Source organism: Musca domestica, unplaced genomic scaffold (assembly GCF_030504385.1).
Source record: "Musca domestica strain aabys unplaced genomic scaffold, Musca_domestica.polishedcontigs.V.1.1 18, whole genome shotgun sequence".
NCBI classification, from domain to species: domain Eukaryota; kingdom Metazoa; phylum Arthropoda; class Insecta; order Diptera; family Muscidae; genus Musca; species Musca domestica.
The window spans coordinates 902092-923674 of record NW_026712238.1 but is presented as its reverse complement, the minus strand read 5'-3'; the positions used below and the strand labels follow the sequence as shown (position 1 = coordinate 923674).

Sequence of the window (21583 nt, the reverse complement as noted above, 5' to 3'; positions counted from 1 at the left end):
TAACCCCTTTAGCATGCAAGTAGGAATCGAAATACCTAGAAAAACGTTTACGTTCATGTTCAGAGAATTGACCTATTGAATTGGAGGTATCCGAAGGAGTCGTTGCATGGGAGCTGCAGTAAACAGTGGAAATACCGGGCGAGAAAAAAAAACTGCAACAAAAAGTCAAAAGCCATAATTTTTACGTTTTTTAAAATTTATTGAATGAAAGCAAAAAAAGTCGGAAATAGCATCAAATTTTAGAATGAGTTTAGATTTGTTCGAATTTGTCACCTTTGGCACGAATGACGGCCAATGAAGCCGTCTCACGCTGCCCGAATGTTGCTCTGCGGTATTTTGGCCCATTCCCGGGGAAGCGCTTGCTTGAAGTGATCGATGCTTTGGTATTTTTTGGTGCCAACCTGGTTTTCCAAAATACTCCAGACACAATAGTACAACGGATTGGTATACGGAGATTTTGGTGGCCTGGAAATGAAGCGAGGAAGCTTCTTGGGTGGCACGTGCTGAGTCCTGTTGAAATGTCCAAGGTCTGTGGCCAAAATGTTTGCGTGCCCAAGACCTTAATACACCCTCCAGAATATTTTCGCGATAATATTCGGCATTTATTCTGAAGCAACGGTTGATTAATACGAGCGGAGAGCGACCATCGGCTGTTATGACAGTAGTCTGAAGTTGGTTCCAGTTTTTTTTTTTGTCCGTCCGATTCTCGTGGCAACAGAATAAATGCCGAATGTTGTCGCCAAAATATTCTGGAGGGTGTATTAAAGCCTTGGGCAGGCAAACATTTTGGCCGTAGACCTTGAACATTCCAACAGGACTCAGCACCATCGCACTGAGAACGCGCTTTCATTCAATAAAATTAAAAAAATGTAAAAATTATGGCGTTTGACTTTGTTGCAGTTTTTTTATCTCACCCTGTATAGATACATATAACATAAAATCATCTTAATTTTAAACAGAAATGTATATATGATCCCACTTCCACCAACATACACAATAAAACACCAGCTTATTAAACAGTCTATCTGTACTTTAGCACATATATTAAAATAAAACTTCATATAAATCATTCAGTTGGCATTATAAAAAGTTGGATTTGTGTTTTCTTTTTATTATTTCTTAAAATTACTACTAGGAATATACATAGTATGGAACAAACTATAACACACAGAAAAAGTACAAATGATAGAAGTGGACAGATGTTTCAAAGGAAATGAAAACGTAATATACCTAGTGTTGTAATAAAAGCACTTTAAAAAATGATAAGGATGTGTTTTAGGTTGAAAATGAGCAATTTACAATCGCTTAAATATTTGTTTGTCATAGGGTAGAAGGGGAGTTTGTTTAGAAAATATTGTTGGTTTTTGTGCCACACAAATAATTTGTATAAATTTGTTGTTTTTGTATTTTAACAATTTCATATCCTTTTTTATTGAATTTTATTCCCATTTTATGGTTTGTTTTGTAAAAAAAATTAAATAATTTGTAGATTTTATTTTTTCGCTTAACAGTTTTAGGTCAAATTTTAAAACAAATACAAACACAACAGAATACAATTAAATTATTTAAAAAATATAAAAACTGAGTGAATTTTTTCGTCGTGTTTATAAGTTTTGTCTTCCTCTTCGTATCTTCTTTATAAATATAAAGTTCACAAACCAATTAAAAGTATATTAATAAATGGTACAAAATAAAGAAGAATTTTATGGATGATGCACATGGTGGTTGAGGCTTTCATTGAACATCTTTCACTTTGTCGTCTACCATTTCTTTTTGTGTTCGTCCATAGATACACCACCGGGGCCCAATGATACAATCATCAATAAACCACCAATAACCGATAGGGTCTGCAAAAAAATTGTTTTTGTAATATTTAAAAGTTTGTTACGGTAGCAGTTTTATGTCTTTAATTTTCTTACCTGGAAGAAGTCATATTTAAGAAAATCTCTGAGAGGCTTGTATGAAGGAATGGTCCACCACGCGTTATGGTACAAATTTAAGATAGTCAAGAGGGCAACCAAAATCAGGGCGGACAATTTTGTTTTGTAACCAATTGTTACCAAAACCATCAAGATTGAGCCCACAATGTCTTGAAGAATCTGAAAAAATACAAATATAAAATATATATTATAATGCACAAAAACAAGTTAAAAAGTATTTGTCGGTTTAGCCGACAGATGAATACCCTCAGCCAATGTACGATTAATTAAAATATTTTTTTGGTGTAACACCGAAGTATTCCGTTTTCATACATCATCTAATACAGATCGAACATTTATATCCAATTTATTCAAAACTTTAACCCTTTGTGGTGGAGGTACCAGAAGTAATGGTCCGATTTCTACCGCCTTTATTACATATCCTGTGTTGATAGATATATTCATATGTGCCAAGTCTAAATGAAATCGGATGTTTATTTCGCGTTTTATGGGCTTCATGAATATTCAAAATGTCGAACTTTTGTGTGTGGAGGTTCCAGAAGGAGTGGTCCGATATATTCCATCTTAACGCCCAACCTTGGGTTAATAAAATTATTGGGATGTGTGAAATTTGAAGACAATCGGACTCTTACATCACATTACTGATGGTATAAAAAGACACTGAAAGTATATTAATAACTGTGACCATACTTACTTGCAAAAAGCTTAGCTCAAAACGAATCAGTGTAATAAACATAAATGCAAGCAAGATACGTCCAGCGAGTTGCATAACATTTTTAGGTTTATTGTCACCCAATGTGGGCACACCGGCGAAAAGGCTTCGTCCTTCGACGCGCGACTCTGCCAAAACCAAGAGAAGTGCACCAATTAAAGCTAAATTGCGCAGCAAGAATTGAATATCCCAAAGAATGGAGTAGGCAATTGTCTAAAAAGAATAGGCATTTACATTAAACTTTTAATTGTTCAAATATTCAATTTTTAACATTGACTTACCTGCAGAACTACGATGAAGAACAGAATACCAACAGCAATGTCAACCTTAAATCTAGCAATGACCATAACACAGCCTCCCAGTTGTCCAATTAAGTTAACTAATACAAATACAGTAGCCAAAAATTTGCCACAACCCCAACTCATGTCCATGTATTCGCGTTGTTCATTCCATTGGAAGTACATACGAAGACCATCTTCGAAAAATGTAGCTATCAAACATAGACGGGCTACTGTGGGCAGGATGTTTTTACCGCGTCGAATGACCTGAAATAAGAAAATTTGATATTAGGTATGTATGGGTGATTTTTAAGAGCTATGAGGAAGTTTTTTAAAGCCAAATAAAACAAACACATAAACTTTATAAAAATTTGAATTGCTAGTACGGTTCATATAATTTAATGTTTGAAGATTGTTTCAGGCAAATGTTGACCAATTTTGACATACTTTTTCCTACATTTCCGTTGAAGCGCGCTCCTTTGTGTAGACATTAAGCTTAATATAGCCCCACAACAAAATAGTCTAAAGGCGATAAAACACACGCTCTAGGCGGACAATTGACTGGTCCTGAATGAGAATTAATATGATAACCGAACTCGCCATTGTTAAGCGTGCTGTGCGGCATGTAGCACCGCCTTATTTTGACTTCATGTCATACTCCTGTTGTTTTGGCAAAAAGCTTGATATCATCTCACTGTAGCAATCACTATTACCAGTTAAGTAATGACTCGCAGTGTCCTTAAAGAAGTAGGGTCCAATGATGCCACTAGCCCATAAACCGAACCAGTCTCTGACTTTTCTGGATGCATTGGTAGCTTTTACAATGCTTCTACCAGATCATCACTTCGATGAAAAAAAGGGATATGGGGCCAACTTTCCGAGAGCCCATTCATCAAAAATCAACTATATGATACCCTAAACCAATATGCATATTTAGTAGAGTTCCCGTAACAAAATAAATTATTTGAAGTAGATCATACCACCTATCAACATTTGGATTTAGAGCAGTTACATTTTGTTTCGGAGGAAACTAATGTATGGGAGGCATATCCAATTCTGAATCGACTTTCACTAAATTTGACGGAGACATTTTAATCTTTTATACCTAATAAGATTGTTATAGAGTGCAGGATATCACTTCGAGAAGGTTTATATTGAATAAATATATATCGGAGGCAAGTTCCACAAAATGGAAACGTACATCCCGAAATTCACCCCATTTGGGCTGATATTATATGGAAGCTATATCTAAATCTTAGCCGATCTCGATGAAATTTAGTAAAGGTATTTTCGAGCTCTATAAGATATCTGGTACCAAATATCATTGTTGTCGAATGCATATTACGAATGAGAGGGACTTAAACACCAAATCGGATGAAACATATATATGGGAGCTGTAGCTATATCTGAACCGATTTTCACCAAATTTGATGTACTTGCTTCTAGCCTGAATTAGGTTGGATGTGCCAAAATTCAGGTCATTTGGACTTATATTGGCCATTTGGTGCACAATTAATCCGAAATCGGTTAAAGATATATATGGGAGCTACATCTAAATCTGATCCAATTATCACCAATTTCAATAGGTTTCGTATCTTCGATTACATTCGCGGACCCAATTAAAAAACTAATAAAGTTTTTTCACAATGAATATTTTTTGGTGCCTAACAAAAATTTATCACTTTAAATGTAATAACGTCTTTTACAGCAAAACTGGTAGTCAGATGGGTTTACAGTGTGACCTGTTCTCATCTTGACCTAAGTTATAGCCCATAGAAAAGCACAACGTAAAATTGGGCATAAACTCATCAATTGCTTTGTTTGCACATGCATCATTCTCAAAAGGCACGAGTCTTACATCAACACGTCTATCTTCAACCTTTGTAACAACTCAAATACATCATCGAAAAATAAGTTTCACACAAGTTTTGATGATCTTCTATTCCTGGTTTGAAGTCGATAGGATGCCTTCTAGAGATTGCATGCAAAGTGGATCCATATTTTAATATAACTGCCACATAACGGTCTTGATTTAGGGTATTTAAGCCGTGGCTTTGCACATTGTAGGCTATAATTCAGCGCATTACGGTTTGAACGATAAAATGACCAATAAAGATCAACAGCATTTTGCACATCTCAATATAATAACAACTCCACAGTTAGTTCTTGTAAATGACTAAGTAACACTCTCCATCCATTACTTAATGTAGTATTTAATATTCTTTATATTATTTTCGCGGGAATAACGAATTACACTCTCTTAAATAGTTATCACAGTAGACCCGAAAAATTGTTTTCTTAAACAAAAATTGTCGATTGTTTACCTTGTCCATGGTTCACAAAAAATGAGGCAACTATCATGAACTCTTTTCCAACACACGTCTCCAAACAATAAATGATGCGAAACAAATTGAAACCATACATATCGAAATCTTTAAATTTTTAATGGGAACCAGCCAAGTCATTGAATAACATTGGTTATCTAAGATTCATAGACAATTTTCAATTTTAAACAATCATAAGTAGACACAAAACAACGGTTATCTGAGTTCAATGGTATTTCCACAAGCGATTCGTCGTACCGAACACACGCAAACAAACATCAATACAAGCTTTTCGACCTTTACCGTGTAGTCAGTTACATGCATGAGGAACGGTTCGTACTATCATTTGTTATCGGTTAACCAAATTCAAGGTGAATTTTTACAAGAAGTGGGTACATAAACATGATCTATGTCAATTGCCATGACTTTCATAGGTTACAATATTTTGAGAATGTCATTGATAAGGTTATTGTTTGTAATTGAAAAAGGGTAGGTTTTGTATGAATTTAAATATAATTGTGTAAAGCAACATTAAAACAAAAGCTTTAAATTTAATTTCTGTTTTAAGGGAAATACCTAAAAATTTATTGGAAGGTATGCCCTAAATCTTATCTTTTCCATACACAAGTAGCATTTGTTTTATTGATAATGTCAGCATCTAGTTCTCATTTAAGTAATTTAAACAACCGTGGCAATATTCTGCCAATACAATATTACTATCAAATGGTGATAAGACGTAATTCACTAAGAGTAAACTTTGATTTGGTTATGAAACCATAGAAGCTGAGAGCATTTCTCTTCAAATCACCCTTAAGAGACAGATGGAAGATGGCTTAACTTGAAAGACATTAACAAAATAAATTTAATAACAATTAACCCACATATACAAATGTATTTTTATTTTCTTCATTCGTTCGTTTTACCTGTTGTTTAATTCATTCGCAAGACATCAAATAAATGCCGGTCTTAACAATAACACAATATGTACCGTAATTGTTGTTTAACATACTCTACTTCTCTTATTTATTTATGGAAATAAAAGACAACGTGTTCAAGAATCATGACGTGTCTCGAATTTTGTTTCTTTCTCTCTCTCTCACTCACTTTGTGCTCATGTTTGGAGTTTGAAAGTGAAACTTAAAAGTTATGCTGTTGCTGCTGACTGATTCGATTGAGTTGTGTATGAAAATGTTGTTTTTTCGATTTTTTAAAGATACTATTCAAAAAATACCAGGTTATGTTGGAGAACTGATAAAGATGGCTTATTGAAATATTGAACACGTAAACATATTAGAATTTGTTGTAAAACCGCTATATCTAACATTTGGTTAATTTCTTAACATTCGAGGAGAAACACGTTCGCATGTATGGTAACCTAAACATGAGGAAATTGAAAACAGGTTTACATCCGAAACATGCACTATTGACATTTGTTGCATTTTTTTAGACACAAACATGAAATGAACAGTGGTTTGGCATAAAAAGTAGTTGAAGAGTAGACAAAACAACTTGTATAGAAAACTTATAATATTACATAAATGTACGTAGGGTGTGGCCCTAGGACCCGGGTCCCCTTTGAGATGGTTATTACTCTGCATTGTTTGTACATTTTATTTATTTATTCATATTCATTTTAGTAATACTAGGCCTACAAGACCATACAAACATATTACTTAGCATATAAATTTTATATCGAAAAGTTTTCTTTTTTTTTTTTTGACTAGGTCCCCCTCGAAATGGCTACGAAATGTATTGTAATTGAACGTCCGTGAACTCTTTACAGATAACTCAAAATATCATACTTGTGTTAGATCTCTATTTAAAAATCAGAAAGATTTGTTCTCAACTAAGACTCTAGATGTCGATTTTCTGTTGATTTTTAAAATTTGTTCATTATTTTTTGGACAAAATTGCCAAAGAAAACATTACACATCGTACTAACTTTTCAGCTGCACCAGTTCGATGCCAAAAAGGATAATAGGCATTCCCAAATTCAACTGCTTCTCTCAAAACATTATACCAACAGTGGATTCCATATCAAATATCAGAATTCCAATTCTATCTTAAGACCCAATCCCAAATGCATTACCCTACTTTTCATACAGTTATACTACATATGTCCAAAAGCACCTCCTTCCCTCCACTCTAGGCAACAACAGTGACCTCGATGCCAAATTTCGTAATTCCACCTCAACACACAACGGCCCTTCTTCTCCCAACCACAGAAACCAATAGTGACATCGATATCAAAATTCAGGTCTTCTGCTCTATCCCTTCACCAAATACCAAAATAGTAATTGTTTGTACTCTTCGTACAATGTGTACTATTTCTAAAACCACTTCATATCCACATACAGCAAAAGACAGTGTCCTCAATATCAAATTTGATGATTCCAGTCCTATCCCTTGACCCAACACCACATTTAGTACAATTTAGCACTTTTCGTACAAATTAGGACGCATTGACAAAACCACCGCCATATCCTAACCAAGGACCGCAACAGTGACCTTAATATTAAATTTTGGGATTCCAGCTCTATCCGTTCACCATTAACCCAATTGAACCATATTTAGTACAGACACATAGAAATCTCATTTCCTCTTTCATAGTTCAAGCGGTATTGGTTAACCACAATTCCAATTTGTACCAAATTTAGCACCATTTAGTACATAATTACAATTTTCCATATCTACCTATATCATACAGTCCAATAGAAATCGTTTTTCCAAATTTCAGGAGTTCAACTCTACAGGATGAGATGAAAAAACCGCAACCAACTTCAAACTGCTGTCATTTCTAAGCCACTAGTCCGACAGCTGTTAAAATTATTCAGTGAAAGCAAATTATATTGTTTACAAGCGTACAAAAGCATTTTGGTGAGAATTTTCCAGAAAAAAAAGTTATTCGTGATGGAATTCAAGCGTGATAGTGTGATTTCTTTATATTTGGCTGGAAACCCACAAGTGTTTATCGTTAGAACACTCCAGCATTTAAATGTGAATAAATCTTTTGTGTCTCGTACCATCGCTCGTTACCGTGGTATAAGCAGCGTAGCCCGACGTCAAGGAAGTGAACGGAAGAAAACACCAACATCAGCAGATATGATTCGAAATGTAAAGAAGCGACTTGATCGAAAGCCGCGTCGCATTGGCCGAAAAATGACTCGTAAGCTGAACATATCGCAATACTCCATTCGGCAAACATTAAAAAATGAGCTCGATGTAAAGCCATTGAAATTCCAAAAAGTGCAACAGATAGAAAATAGACTCAAAAGAGCTAAAGAGTTGCTTCGCTTGGCCGAAAGTGGTGAACTGCCGAATTTATATAATTTATCATTTATAAGAATTTAAATTCGCTCCCATTAGCTAAATGACTTGGATTAAATTGAAAATTAAAGTATTCAAAATTTAGGATTGTAAAATTAATTAAGATAATGATTTTTTAGAATAAATCCATGGCTTTGCATATGATTTTAGAAATAAATGGGTAATCTCCAATTTCAAAGGGTGAAAAATCATTTTTCAATTGACCTTGAAAATGCATCAGTTTTCAATTCACTTCGAAGCACAACTTGAAATAGACCTGCCACGAAAAGCACGTCTCAACAGCATTGAATGAATTATAATTCAACACAATGTCTTCGAACTGGTTCCGTAACGCTTTAGAAACTAATCGAAAGTAAAGAAAAGGTAAATGATGAACGCTTTTAATTTCACTTTGTTACAGTTAGGTAATAACGACATAGAAAAACATGGTCACCAAAAAACTTTACATTAACTTGAAGCAACAAATGGTCGAATGGAGGGGTAAGAGATTTCCAATACGCAACAACATGAAGACAACAACAACAAACATGAAAGCCAGAGGAAAGTGTGTACTTTTGTTATTTGTATTTGATTATACAAAGTGCATTTGAATACACACAATTGGGATGTTGGTTCCAAAATAGAAAGAGATTACCGTTGCGATATAAACATTATTCTTCGGAATGATTAGCAGTAATTGTTTTTGGAATATTATGGGGAAATAAACTATGCCATTACAAGAAAACACATTTAAATTATCTTTGTCCCACAGAAAGGGCTACAGAATTCAAATAAATAATTACGAAATACTAAACATTTTACATTTCTTCTAGCACTTGAACTTAAGTACATCATGATTTTTTTTTTAATAATCTTAATATTAACATAAAATTAAACAGTAAACCATGTCTCAGTCGGAAGGCACACGACTGGATGACGTTGACAGTTTTTTCATTCGTATTTACTACAGCTCGCCTATTTGTCAGGTCTCCCTTATGTTGTTCTCTTAACCGTCTTTTTACGCCATTAAGAGAGTGAATATTGTCAAACAAATGACCACTATGTTTTTTTTTTTTTTTGGCAATTTTTGTCAACGTATGTTATTGTCTTCTACTAACATCCAAAGGCATAATATTTATTCCTTACCTGATCCGCCACATCCTCTGTTTTTGCAATATATTCGTTTGGGATGTTCATAGTTGTGTTATCTTCCTCTAGCTATTAATACCGATCAACAATCCTGGATTTTTAACTGGTCAGTCTATCCAATTGCGGAACTTTCGCTTGTATGTCAATATGGAGTGTGTATTCCGTGTATTTGGTTGAATGGAATTATTAATGTTTGTACTTTAACCCTTGTCACTTTATATTTCATAAAATTTCGGGAAAAAGTCAAAACTATTACTTTTCTAATAAAACTTAAAAAAGAAAACGACAGAAATATCCACGTAAAACACCACGGAAAGACAAGACAAAAATTAGGGATATGTAAGTTGACTTTTGACAGCAGCTCCCAAAATGCAACTCGATTATGAGAAAACAATCGATTGTTCCGATCATGACAGATGCCTGTTCAAAGTAGCGTACACATTTTTGAACTTTTGTCGTCTTCTATTTTATTACTACAGGCATGGTACAAAAAAAGGTAAGGTAGAGCCATTAGCTGTTTACAATTTTTTTCTAAGTGTACCTGACTTCTGCCAATTTTGTGTATGTATTTATTGTTTTGAAAATGAAAAAAAAATATTTTCAAAACCAATTATTGGAAGACATGTACAATGCGACCCGCGCATTAAATCTATTAACCAGTTTAGCCATGAAATTAAAGATTGAACGGTTTGGATCATGTTTTTGAGAAAAGAATCCGGTCATTTCATTCATTGTTTACGCTATTTGACTTAAAATTCGAGGAAAAGTATGAAAAAAATAAAAACAACTTGTTTCATAAAATTTTGAATTAGTCTGACAGAAAGCAGGCATAGCTTCAGGGCTATATTTCTGTAGTTTTACAAAGCTTTTCTACCTCCTTATTGTACCATTGGTACAGGTAGATGCATCAACGCTTGAGCACATTGATATGTTAAACTTTTTTAGATATTTCTTGAAAATATGTAGTTTTGTATGTGTATTCCTACACAACGTATTTCATTCAAAAATTTCGGTTCCAAAATTTATTTGAAAGTTCATTGTCCCAGCACCTGTGTCAATGCAAATACCAGTATTCTTTTGCCATCCTATTTCTCATGCTGCAATCATGGCACACGAGCTTTCTCCATGTAGGTCCACGTTTTGGTATAGCCGCCATATAATCGTGCTACTTTATTTTGATGATTTAAACGACATTATTCACCAGAATTGTTTCAAATTTGGTATTTGAAGTTCGTAATGGATATTACAGCCCAGACAGAAAAGTTGCTTATGCAGGTCAACGTCTTCGTATAGCCCTCATGTAACGGTACCTCCCGATATATGGTATTTTGATATTTTTAGCCACATTATTCATCGGAATTGTTTTAAATTTGATATTTGAAGTTCATAATGATTACGGCAGCATATGACACAAATTGTCTGTGCAGGTCCATGTTTTGGTATAGCCACCATATAATGGTACCTCCCTATATTCGGTGCCTCCCTATGATGATTTTAGCTGTATTAATTACCGGAATTTTAGTATTTAAATATTGTAATGGCTTATGACAAAAGTTACTTGCATAGGCTTCAAATACCACGTCGTCGTATATACCCTAATATAACGGCTATATTTTTTAAGATATTAATAGATCTTTTTTTGAAAACTTCCAATTTTTTCCAAATGGGTATTCAAAGTTCGGTCTGGACCGCTTTTTACTTGTTTTTCGAGTAACTTTGCTTTTATGAAAGGCAGGATAAGAACCATGGGTCTGTTCCAGAACTGCTAGAATGTAAAACAACGTTAACCGATTTTCCCTTTATGATATCGAAAAAATTGCAAAAATAGTAGATTCATGCTTGTTCTGGAACAAAGCACATATTGTATTAATTGTCGAAACATCTAAAATTGTTTCTGTGACGTACGTGTTCAGATAATAGCATGGCAGAAGAATACAGGTAGATGCATCAACGCTTGGGAACATTGATATGTCAAAAATTTTAAAATGTTTTGACAAAAATAAGTAGATTTTTATAAGTTTTCTTACACGACGCATATCTGAGGTTGTTCTGATATGCATTTTTCAAAAATTTTTACAAATTTCACTAATTTTTCATTTAATATTTTCAATGTCAAAATTGGTTTGACAGTTCATTGTCCCAGCAGCTGTGTCGACGCGACTACCTGTATTCTTATACCATGGATAATAGTAAAACTATGGTACACTAATTACAAGATAGGGCAGAATAATTTAATCTTAAAAAGCACAACCATGGAGCTTTACTGCTATGATTACGTTAGAACTTTTTGTAAGGTTAACCTACTTTGAGAGGATTTATTTGAAGTATAAATAATGGATATGACAATTTTAATCCAAATCCAGTCGGTTAACCCATTTATATATAAACGTACTGTAAGCTGGAAATACATAAAGCGCTTATCTGGCTGGCTTAAGTTTTCGGCTGGCTTCTTCGGAAATGAACAAAGGAGCCCAGGGCCAAAATCGAACTAAGTCAACCTAAAACTCCTTTGTTCATCTACGAAGAAGCCAGCCGATGACTTAAGCCAGCCAAATATGCTCTTTATGTATTTCCAGCCTAAGGGTAGAAACTGGAACAGACCATTTATGTATCTTCAGCTTAAAGATGAATACATAAAACGCTTTTTTGTGTGGCAATCAAATTAATCAAAGTGGCGATTGATTAATTATAAGTGTTAACAACGCCTGAAATTTGGTATGTGAACATGCTATTAGAATGTCATGGTCTTCCATCGGAACGTGTTGCCAACTAAAATAATAAGTCTTGCCAACTTTCCGTCAGGCCAAAATCGATTATCGAGCCCTGTTTCATTTCATTTATAAAAAATTGTTCGTGCTGAAGAGGTGTGTTCTCGAAAGTGTGTCGTTTCTAGCCGAAGGTGTAATATATAAAATAAAATATTTATATATTTAAATAAATTATATCAAGTTTGAAGTTAAATTAAGGTAAGTACTTTTTGTTTTATAGAAATTTCTTAATTTTAGCAAAAACAGTGAAATTATGCAAATCAGTTGGGAGGAAATTCTGTATACCTACCAATTTGACAAAATGGTCGCCATCTTGACAAAATTTTTCTGCTGGCAAGAAAACACAAGTTTGTGTGTGTGCGTAATTTCTTTTAAAAACTTAATACGTAAATATGAAAAGTTAGGCAATTATTATCGTTAATAACCACAATTTATATTTCTTTCCCTTTGACAGTTATAAATACTAGTAATTAAATATGCCACGCTATCGTGAATGGGATTTGGCTTGCAAAGTATATGTGGGAAACTTGGGCTCATCTGCATCAAAATATGAAATAGAAAATGCATTTAGCAAATATGGCCCACTACGTAATGTTTGGGTGGCACGTAACCCACCCGGATTTGCGTTTGTTGAATTTGAAGACAGACGAGATGCTGAAGATGCAACCCGTGCTTTGGATGGAACGTAAGTATTGAGTATTATATGGTATTTGATTGCATATAATTAACGAAAATGTTCTCACAGACGCTGCTGTGGAACCCGCATTCGTGTCGAAATGTCCTCCGGACGTTCACGACGTGATAGTAGACGTCGTGGCGGAAACAGTGGAGGAGGCGGAGGCCGTGGAGGTGCTAGCGAATCTGCCAGTGCCCGCGGAGCAGGTGGTGGCAGTGCTCGTTATAGGTAAGTTTCAAAACTTTTCCAACAATTCGGTGTACTATATGAAAGTATTTTATTTGTATCCATGTATAATTGTTGAAGATATGGGTCGCCGTCTTAGCAATTTCTTTGTTATAATTATGTTGGCTAAATCTGAAGTGGAAAAAACAACGAAAATAAGACCCCATACCTTAAGCTGGCGTCCATATCTATATGTGCACCTCAATATCTCCCATTTTAACGAATTTAAACATTTCCCTTTATATGCAAAATAATAAGCTTTTAAGGTCAATCATTTCAAATAGTAGAAAAGTTGCTTCATCTGATTGTCCTGAACATGCGCAGTAGTTTATTGTTCAAAAAAATATTTGTATACACGGAACGTATATACTAAGAATCAATGTATTTCCTATTCAAAGGCAATATGTGACTTACAATTTTCAACAAAAATTTTATTTTACATTCATGTATTTACATCGAACCATAGTCATTGATCGGACAAAACAATATAAGTGAAAATAAGTATCTTCAGAGATCGCATTTAAGTTAATTATTAGACTGGGGATTTTCATTTTAATATATATCGATTCCTAAGAAGCTTATTATTTTGTATAATTTATTTTTCATGTCATTTGCATGTTTATCTTCCACTGACACTGCGTCATTAATGACTTGACGGTATCTACGACTGTATAAACAGTATGTCTAAAGATACCTTGTATTGTTTTTGGCAATGGTGTAAATATTTTTACACAGAATACAATTTCCGTTCATTTTTTTTAACCACAATGGCTCGTTGTTTGTGTTATATTTGTGTATGTCAATGTTTTTACACGTGTACTATGAATGCGTCTCCCTTCTCGAATATTACAACTTGACAAAAATATTTGTTTTTTTATTACACACATATCCCTTGTTTGTACTTTTGTTCACATAGAAAAAATTGTTTTTTTTTTAATATTCTTAGTTCTTTTTTGTTAAAAATTTTTTAAACGTGGTATACGCTCCTCATTTTTACAGGAATATAAAGTCGTCTTCTGCTTCAGCTACTACTACTACTACTACCTCCACTATTTGTTGTACCTCAAGTACATCTGTTACTACTACCAACTACTCCTCTTCCAATTTCTACTACAAAAAATCAACCAACAACTTCAACAACAACAACAACGACGACTACAGCGATCTCAGCAAGACAACAAGAAACGACATTATAATCAACACAACAACATCAATAACAACAACAGAACTTCCAACACAGTCAACAACAACATTACACTTCATCATTACAAATCGTTTGATAGCCAACACATTCACAAACCCCAACAAAGTTCGGACTTATAGTTTGACATTTAAAGTACACAAATTTTTATTTGGACTAATTCAGGAACTTGACACGACCCACAGAATACATGGAAAAAATACAGTACGACCAACTATTACAAGAACAACCAAATCGCTGAGTTGTTTATTGACAGTAGCTGTTGTTGTCGTCGTCGTCCTTTGTAAACAAATTCATCAAAATCTCAACCATCACCACCAATCAAATCACAACCACAACCACCTCAACCACCACAATCAACAACAGCAACACCACCACTACCATAAACATCTCTGCAGTTGTTGTAGTAGTCATCTTCCACAACGATTTTGTTGTATACTGGCGTCCTCAACAGCGTCAATGCCTTCAACGTTGATGAGAAAATTCCGATCTTCCACTACTACTACTACTACTCCTTCTACATCATCAACAGCAACAACGACGACAAGAAATTGCAACAATGTTTCTACTACTTCTGCTACAGAGGCGTCGTCGTCATTATTAGCACCATCAACACCACAGCTACTACTACTACTACTTCTACTAAAACATCACAACAGTCACCAAGAAAACGACAGTTATTGTATTGCCCAATTCAGCCAACGATCTCCTCCTCAGTGCTTATCCCAGCCAACATCAACTTTATATTCGTCCCCTTCTTTGACAGTAGAAAATGATATATTAACAACACTACCTCCAAACTTACCACTATCACCACCACCACCAACTTAACCACCACCACCACCACGACCACTTTATTGAATCAGCTTGATGAACTAGTTCTCCTGCAGCTTGTTCGATTTGAATATCTTCAAAAAACCTACTGCAACGCAACGCAGTGCATTTGGTTATTGTTGTAAAAATACTGGTAATCATCAGTTTATGTAGCTGCATTATTTGTTTTTGGCTAAATTCTATTTTCTTGTCTCTTTGAGCAATATTTTACCAACAGGTTTGAATAGAGGTAGCAGCAACGTTAAATTCTTCAAATCAGCAATCACAACAACTAACCACCACCCACCCACAATCATCATCTCAAAAATGTCGCTATTGCTGATAACAATTACGAATTATGGCATCATTTAAATTTCTTGACAAATCGAAAAGAATGTCCGTCCCTATCACTTTCTGAATTAGACAAATGCGCATTTCGAAACCTCCAGGGGGCGGGTAGGCTCCGAGAAACCGCGATAAAACTATGAAATAAAAATTAATAGTCAAGCGTTTTCCAAATTCTTAACAGATAAATGAATCTGTCTTTAAGAAGGGTTTCAAATTGGGTCATTGATTCTGTAACAAACGGGAATAATTGTAGAGAAATTGCGAATTTTTACATACGATATGTACTTATAAATGGTCGGTTTTTTTCGCGGCATAAATGAATACTAAGAAGAACTTTTAAGAAATTATATTAATTGAGTAGGAAATTCTTTGTTTGTAACGTCATTAAAACAAATTAAATTTGGGACGATAAATATGCGGAACATCTTTAAAACAAGTCACAGACAGTTTGGTTGGCCATCAATAACAACAAAACATCATTGACGTTTCATCGAAATTCACCTACAACTGAAATATGGGTATAGTATGATGTTATTTATACTTATGATATTTCTCTAATATTGTTAACAAACCAATGTCGTCTTGAAAGCGGTAAAATACCTACTCTTTTTTAGAAGCAAAATAGTAGTAGTGACGATTTTTCAATTGTTCTAATACTTGTTTAATCTACTCTCAATTTTTTTTTTTATTTTTTTTAATGAGTTCAACCTATATGCAACTTTCGTTAAGACAACAGACAACATCAACAACAAAACAACATCTTCAGTGGTAATACTGCTACATTGTTGTAAATCTGTCGGGAAAAAGTTGGTCGATCGGTCAATCAACAGTTTGGGGTCAGTCGTCGCGTGGTACGCATAATGGGCGGCGGTGATTAACTCAATGCAACTAAACCATGTTTTATGTGAATTGGAAAAGACCAGTGACCGTGGCCACCATCAACAGACAGCCTCCCTCATCTCCTTGTCGCCTATCAACAATGCTGCCTTCATCAAGATTATTTCAAAATTTCAAAAATATGAATTTTTGAAGTTTGTCCTTGTTTTTATTTTAGAAAGCAACAGCCTTTGTTCTTTGTATTGTAATCAGCAACTACTAAAGCAGCATCTTCAAAGGCCATCATTTTGTTATGTAGAAATTTGCACCACTAAACATCTGCTACTATTCCATCCACCAAACCAACTCTGTTCAGCAAAAATTTAATGAATTTTCCTCGTGATGATACATCGTCGTACCTCAGAAGCGTGCCATCATTGAATTAGTCTCCATAACTCTTAGAGTACCTACCGATACCAACAACAATCATCATTTAATCAATCAGATCAACCAACCAACACCACCTATCAGTCAACAATCGTTTCTCAATCAGCAACAAGTCCAAAACTCTTGCAATAATCGGCATCATTTTTAGACCAAAAAAAAATTAAAAAGACAACTTCTCACTGCCACAACTTTTCCAAATTTCAACAACCAACCATTCTTACAAGTAAACAACCAACCAACCAACAAATCAACCTCCTCAGCCATACAAAAATCGTAATCAGCAACAAAAATAATCCGCCCAACAATAAGTGCAACATATTGTGGTTTGTTTTTAATTTTTTTAATAGTAAACATCTGATGAAAAGTGGACGTTTATATTTTTTGTTAGAAAATTTATGTTTGTGTTTTTGTATTTATTATTTAAAAAGTTATTTATTTTTGCTTCATAACAAATTACACATTGCAACTAGTTTTGCTCAGCAAATAGAGCAACCTTCGAGAAATGCAATTTCAACTTCTTGAAAAATAATGAAAGCCTATGGCTTAATGGAAAACTGTTGCAATGTGTAATTTATGGCAAAGGTGTAGAAATGTAATTACTTTTCAGTTTTACCAAGTAGAACCATTCTGTTATAGCATTTATTTATCCAAATTTCTTCCTGTCTCTTTTTGTCGTTGTAATTTACTTTCTAGATCTCGTTCGCCCAGAAGGACACGCAGCCGTTCCCGCAGTTTTTCACGTGACAGACGCAGCAGATCGGATTCTCGTGACCGCCATTAAAGTTTAGCAATTGTATATTGTGTTTTTTGAACAGAGAAATCACACATTTTGTTTTATGTAAAAAACAAAACAACAATTTTAAGGAAAATCAATCCCTCATCCCCATTATCTATCTCTCCCACCAAAAAACTGAGCAAAACAATTTGTTTGGCGCTTCCTCCCAATATATTCTTTATGTTTATGAACATATCCATACATATATTGAAATGCTTATTTTCACCTTGGAAAATAACCTTTTAATTGTATAAGAGAAGGTGTCAATATGATTTTGTACTTGAATTATGTACAAGTGCACACGGATACTTTTTATTTTTTTATCATCCCAAGACTATCTGTTTCCAACCCCCCTTATTATTTTTCAATTTGGAATAATTGTGTCTATTCCTAAGGCGGCTATAGTGCATCTTGCTGCGTAGATGTATTGAAGATAACTCAACCAAACATCATTGCGTATCTGTTATTCCAACCTTACGACCAACTACAACTACATATATCACAAAATGTATATCTGAGGTATTTTTTTTTTTGAATTTCATTTCTATATTTTTTTTGCAAATAATATTTAGTATATGCAAAGATAAACAGGCAGTTGAAAATATATTTTTTTCTTAATCTTAGCGTATAAATATGATTTATTAATTACAATTTTAAGAAACAAATAAATAAAAGTTAAAATTAAAAATAGTAATTACTTTTGTGTTGTTTATTTCTGCCGTTTTTGATTGTGAATGAATGAAATCTCTATTTGTGCTTAAAGATATTTTTGTACCCTCCACCATACATAGTATGGAGGGTTTCTTAAGTTCGTCATTCCGTTTGCAACTCATCGAAATAATAATTTCAAATAATAAATAATTTCCAACAAAGTATATATATTCTTGATGACCGTAAAAATCTAAGACGATTTAGCCCTATCCGCCCGTCAAAACGAATTAAGATGGGAAGGTAAAATTCGCCACCGATCTGTCTTTTGCCTGCAGGCAGGTCAAGTTCGAAGATGGGCTATATCGGTTCACGATATCGCATATATCCATATAACGGTACCGCCGATTTTCGGTATTTAGATGATTTAAGCCACATATTTCAATGGAATTGTCTGAAATTCCACACAAGGAGTTCCTTGTGGGTATTTTACCCCCTAAAAGAGATTTTTTGTATAGGTTCACGATATCATATAGCCCCCATATAACGGTACCTCCCGATATTCGGTATTTTAAAGATTTTAACAGAATTTTTAATGGAAATATTTTTTTCGAAAATTTCCTTATTCGTTGCAAATGGTGGAGGGTTTCCAAAGTTCGGTCCCACCGAACTTACTGCTTTTTACTAGTTTTCCAATTGCTTCTTCTTTTATTATGGGTAATTGGCAATAAGATTGAAAGCAAGTAGTTACAAAAATTGCATTTAAAGCAAAGAAAAAATCGACATTGTTTACTTTATTAATGAAACAAAATATAGAGATAATTAAATTATAGGTAGATTAAAAACTAATTTTAATTCCGCACTTAAAAAACAACTTGTTTACTGAGATCCTCCACCGGGAATAATTGGTACTTCATCATTGTTTATGTTCATCTCTTCGCCAGGTGAATATAAACCACCAAGCGCTGATCGTTCCGGCATACCAATAGCACGATCATTGGTGTCGTCATCCTCGTTAGTATCCTCAGAATCGTCGCTATCATCATTTGCTGCAAACAAAACAAATTTTATAAAAACTGGAGGAATTTTTTACTTCAGGTTTTGTACCGTCTTCGTCATCAGTTTCAAGACCTGGCATCGTTAGCACTTTCCCCAAAGGATGTACGTTAACTGCAGCATTTTTTATAGCATCTAACTGAAATGAAATTGATAAGAATATTATAAACATTAAGCATTCTAAATTGGTTTGTGTTTTTGATTGGGGTTTTGCGAAGCTCGCTAACCCAGAAACTCTAAAAAAACTTTCTTTTAAATTACAACACGAATGAAAAACCCTCATAGAGCTAGTTAGACCCAAATAGCGATCGACATGAGCTTAAAATACCTTTCCCAGCTTAACTTTAAGTTCCTCTTGGTTTATACTGTTCTTAGGGCTGACTGTGTTTATGATGGTTAGTATTTTCTACGTGGAATGACAATTTTTACATCCTATATTTATTTCAGCCTGATTATTAGAGCTCTTCCGAGTAAGGCCGCGAGCCAATTTGAAGCAAACCACAAAAGACCATCTCAAGTCCAGAACTGCAGATTAGTTAACAATATTACAGCCCATTGCTAAATTAGATGTGTAACCTTCAATCATTCAATCAACAGTTAGGATAACAGAAGTCATGATAATAACCTTTGTAAGGATGAAACTGGATGAGAATACATTTTCTGTCTGACATTATTTAACCCCTTTCTTTGTTTTGCATATCTCCCACTTTTCTATCTTAAAGGCTTTCCTGGGTTCCCAGGAATACCGCAATATATCTATGGTCCCCAAGTGAAGTGGCTGCCGTTTCGGCTTGGTACCCTTCAACCAAGCCAATCGCCATGTTTCATTTCTATATTAACATGGAATGAAAATTTTCCAAAGTTGTAAACTGATACCAGAATGAGTGGTGAAGAAATCATTTTACAATAAATAGTATACCTATGCTATACATATTTTCCTCTAGATATCCCTAGAGAAATGTTTTTTCCCATTTTTGTATTTTGCCACATTTGCTTTAGATGGGTTCATATTTTTCGAAATATATATTTTCCTACACCGAGTTTGACTAGACATGGACCAATTTACTTTCATTAAACCATTCATTGGTTGAACCATCATTTAAATTGCAGGAAAATCTTACCCAGCTATGATGTTCCCTTTCATATTTCAAAACTTCTGCCTCTTCATTTGCGGCACTGTCGAACCATATTCGATTGGCAATTGGTGGTCGAAGAGAAGGGAAAAATGGTAGCATTGACATGATGTTAAATGTATTATTAAATATAATTTAACTTTAAAAACAAAATTATTTCCCCGAGACAATGATTGGCATGTAAACAATTTTTGGCTAACAGTGTTGGTTAGAGAGAAGTTGCTTCTACGTTTACCAACACTGAATATTTATCGGAAATCTAATAAATTAGGGATATATAAATTATTTCATAATTAAGTTTTTTAACTTCAATAATTTAAAAAGATATGCTGTTTAATAGGATCTTGGAGCAAAGTTTTAGTGTTTTATACATATTTAAATATATGGATAATATGGATAAATGGATGCGTGGCATACTGTAACTTTTTCATTCTGATTTGAGCGTAATGTGGCGTTTCCACTGCACTTGATTCGCTCTCTATTCGTTGTTTGACCCTTAACTATGAAAAAACTACATTATTCTTCACACAAAATTTCCTGAGCGAACACTCATATTTGTACGTTGTTCAAATCAAATCACTCTCAGAACAACGAAAAAATATGTCCCATCCCTAACAAATGACAACATTTATCGAAAAAATAAATTATGACATTTAAAAATTAAAAATAGAAAAATTTAATGAAATTTTAAAAATTTTTGGGAAGACTGAAAATTATGAATGAAAACTACAATGTTGAATGGCGTATGTACATTCAAACGAAAGTACATTTTGTTTTCTCTCTCATTCGAGGTACGCATTTTATCCACGAGCTGAAATTTCCACAGAAAACTGCAAACAAAAGAGGCAATATTTTCAAAAACTTTGTATCGGCAGAAAAAATGTTTGACAAGTGTCTCTCCAGCAAAATTTAAAAATAAAAAAATACAAAAATATGTTCAAAATGTCAACATTTACACAAAAAGTTGA

General features: G+C 34.1%; 3 protein-coding genes across 5 annotated transcripts; 1 reads left to right on the top strand and 2 right to left on the bottom strand.

The window, feature by feature from the left end:
• Window positions 1-1467: 1467 nt before the first annotated feature.
• LOC131801846 (surfeit locus protein 4 homolog) lies at window positions 1468-10062 on the bottom strand. 2 transcript variants are annotated; one of them, XM_059120841.1, is made up of 5 exons: window positions 9707-10062; window positions 2934-3197; window positions 2635-2865; window positions 1920-2099; window positions 1468-1847 (listed from the first exon to the last, which is right to left on the bottom strand). In XM_059120841.1, exons 1-5 carry the CDS (start codon window positions 9755-9757, stop codon window positions 1761-1763), a joined length of 813 nt encoding a protein of 270 aa, XP_058976824.1. In that variant the 5' UTR covers window positions 9758-10062; the 3' UTR covers window positions 1468-1760. The 2 variants fall into 2 exon arrangements, with proteins under 2 accessions (XP_058976824.1, XP_058976825.1); XM_059120842.1 differs by lacking the exon at window positions 9707-10062 and adding an exon at window positions 5255-5278.
• Window positions 10063-12521: 2459 nt separating this feature from the next.
• On the top strand, window positions 12522-18472 carry LOC101887692 (RNA-binding protein 1). Of its 2 annotated transcripts, XM_020038133.2 has the most exons (5): window positions 12522-12675; window positions 12932-13162; window positions 13223-13381; window positions 14378-17326; window positions 17697-18472. In XM_020038133.2, exons 2-4 carry the CDS (start codon window positions 12954-12956, stop codon window positions 15408-15410), a joined length of 1401 nt encoding a protein of 466 aa, XP_019893692.2. In that variant the 5' UTR covers window positions 12522-12675; window positions 12932-12953; the 3' UTR covers window positions 15411-17326; window positions 17697-18472. The 2 variants fall into 2 exon arrangements, with proteins under 2 accessions (XP_019893692.2, XP_005187363.1); XM_005187306.4 differs by lacking the exon at window positions 14378-17326 and having other exon boundaries at window positions 12524-12675.
• A 715-nt stretch (window positions 18473-19187) lies between these two features.
• On the bottom strand, window positions 19188-20834 carry LOC101889544 (anaphase-promoting complex subunit 15B). The gene is made up of 3 exons (XM_005187317.4): window positions 20604-20834; window positions 19534-19621; window positions 19188-19475 (listed from the first exon to the last, which is right to left on the bottom strand). The coding sequence occupies exons 1-3, from the start codon at window positions 20721-20723 to the stop codon at window positions 19306-19308; spliced, it is 378 nt and encodes a 125-aa protein (XP_005187374.1). The 5' UTR covers window positions 20724-20834; the 3' UTR covers window positions 19188-19305.
• Between the last annotated feature and the right edge of the window lie 749 nt (window positions 20835-21583).

Coding starts and splice junctions, on each gene's coding strand:
- LOC131801846 (XM_059120841.1), bottom strand. CDS start 9,757: ATGAACATCCCAAACGAATATATTGCAAAAACAGAGGATGTGGCGGAT. Junction 2,100..2,634: donor TTGAGCTAAGCTTTTTGCAA/GTAAGTATGGTC, acceptor GTATTTTTTCAG/ATTCTTCAAGACATTGTGGG. Junction 1,848..1,919: donor TTAAATATGACTTCTTCCAG/GTAAGAAAATTA, acceptor ATTTTTTTGCAG/ACCCTATCGGTTATTGGTGG.
- LOC101887692 (XM_020038133.2), top strand. CDS start 12,954: ATGCCACGCTATCGTGAATGGGATTTGGCTTGCAAAGTATATGTGGGA. Junction 13,163..13,222: donor ACCCGTGCTTTGGATGGAAC/GTAAGTATTGAG, acceptor ATGTTCTCACAG/ACGCTGCTGTGGAACCCGCA. Junction 13,382..14,377: donor GGTGGCAGTGCTCGTTATAG/GTAAGTTTCAAA, acceptor TCATTTTTACAG/GAATATAAAGTCGTCTTCTG.
- LOC101889544 (XM_005187317.4), bottom strand. CDS start 20,723: ATGTCAATGCTACCATTTTTCCCTTCTCTTCGACCACCAATTGCCAAT. Junction 19,622..20,603: donor AAAGGGAACATCATAGCTGG/GTAAGATTTTCC, acceptor ATTTCATTTCAG/TTAGATGCTATAAAAAATGC. Junction 19,476..19,533: donor TGAAACTGATGACGAAGACG/GTACAAAACCTG, acceptor TTTTGTTTGCAG/CAAATGATGATAGCGACGAT.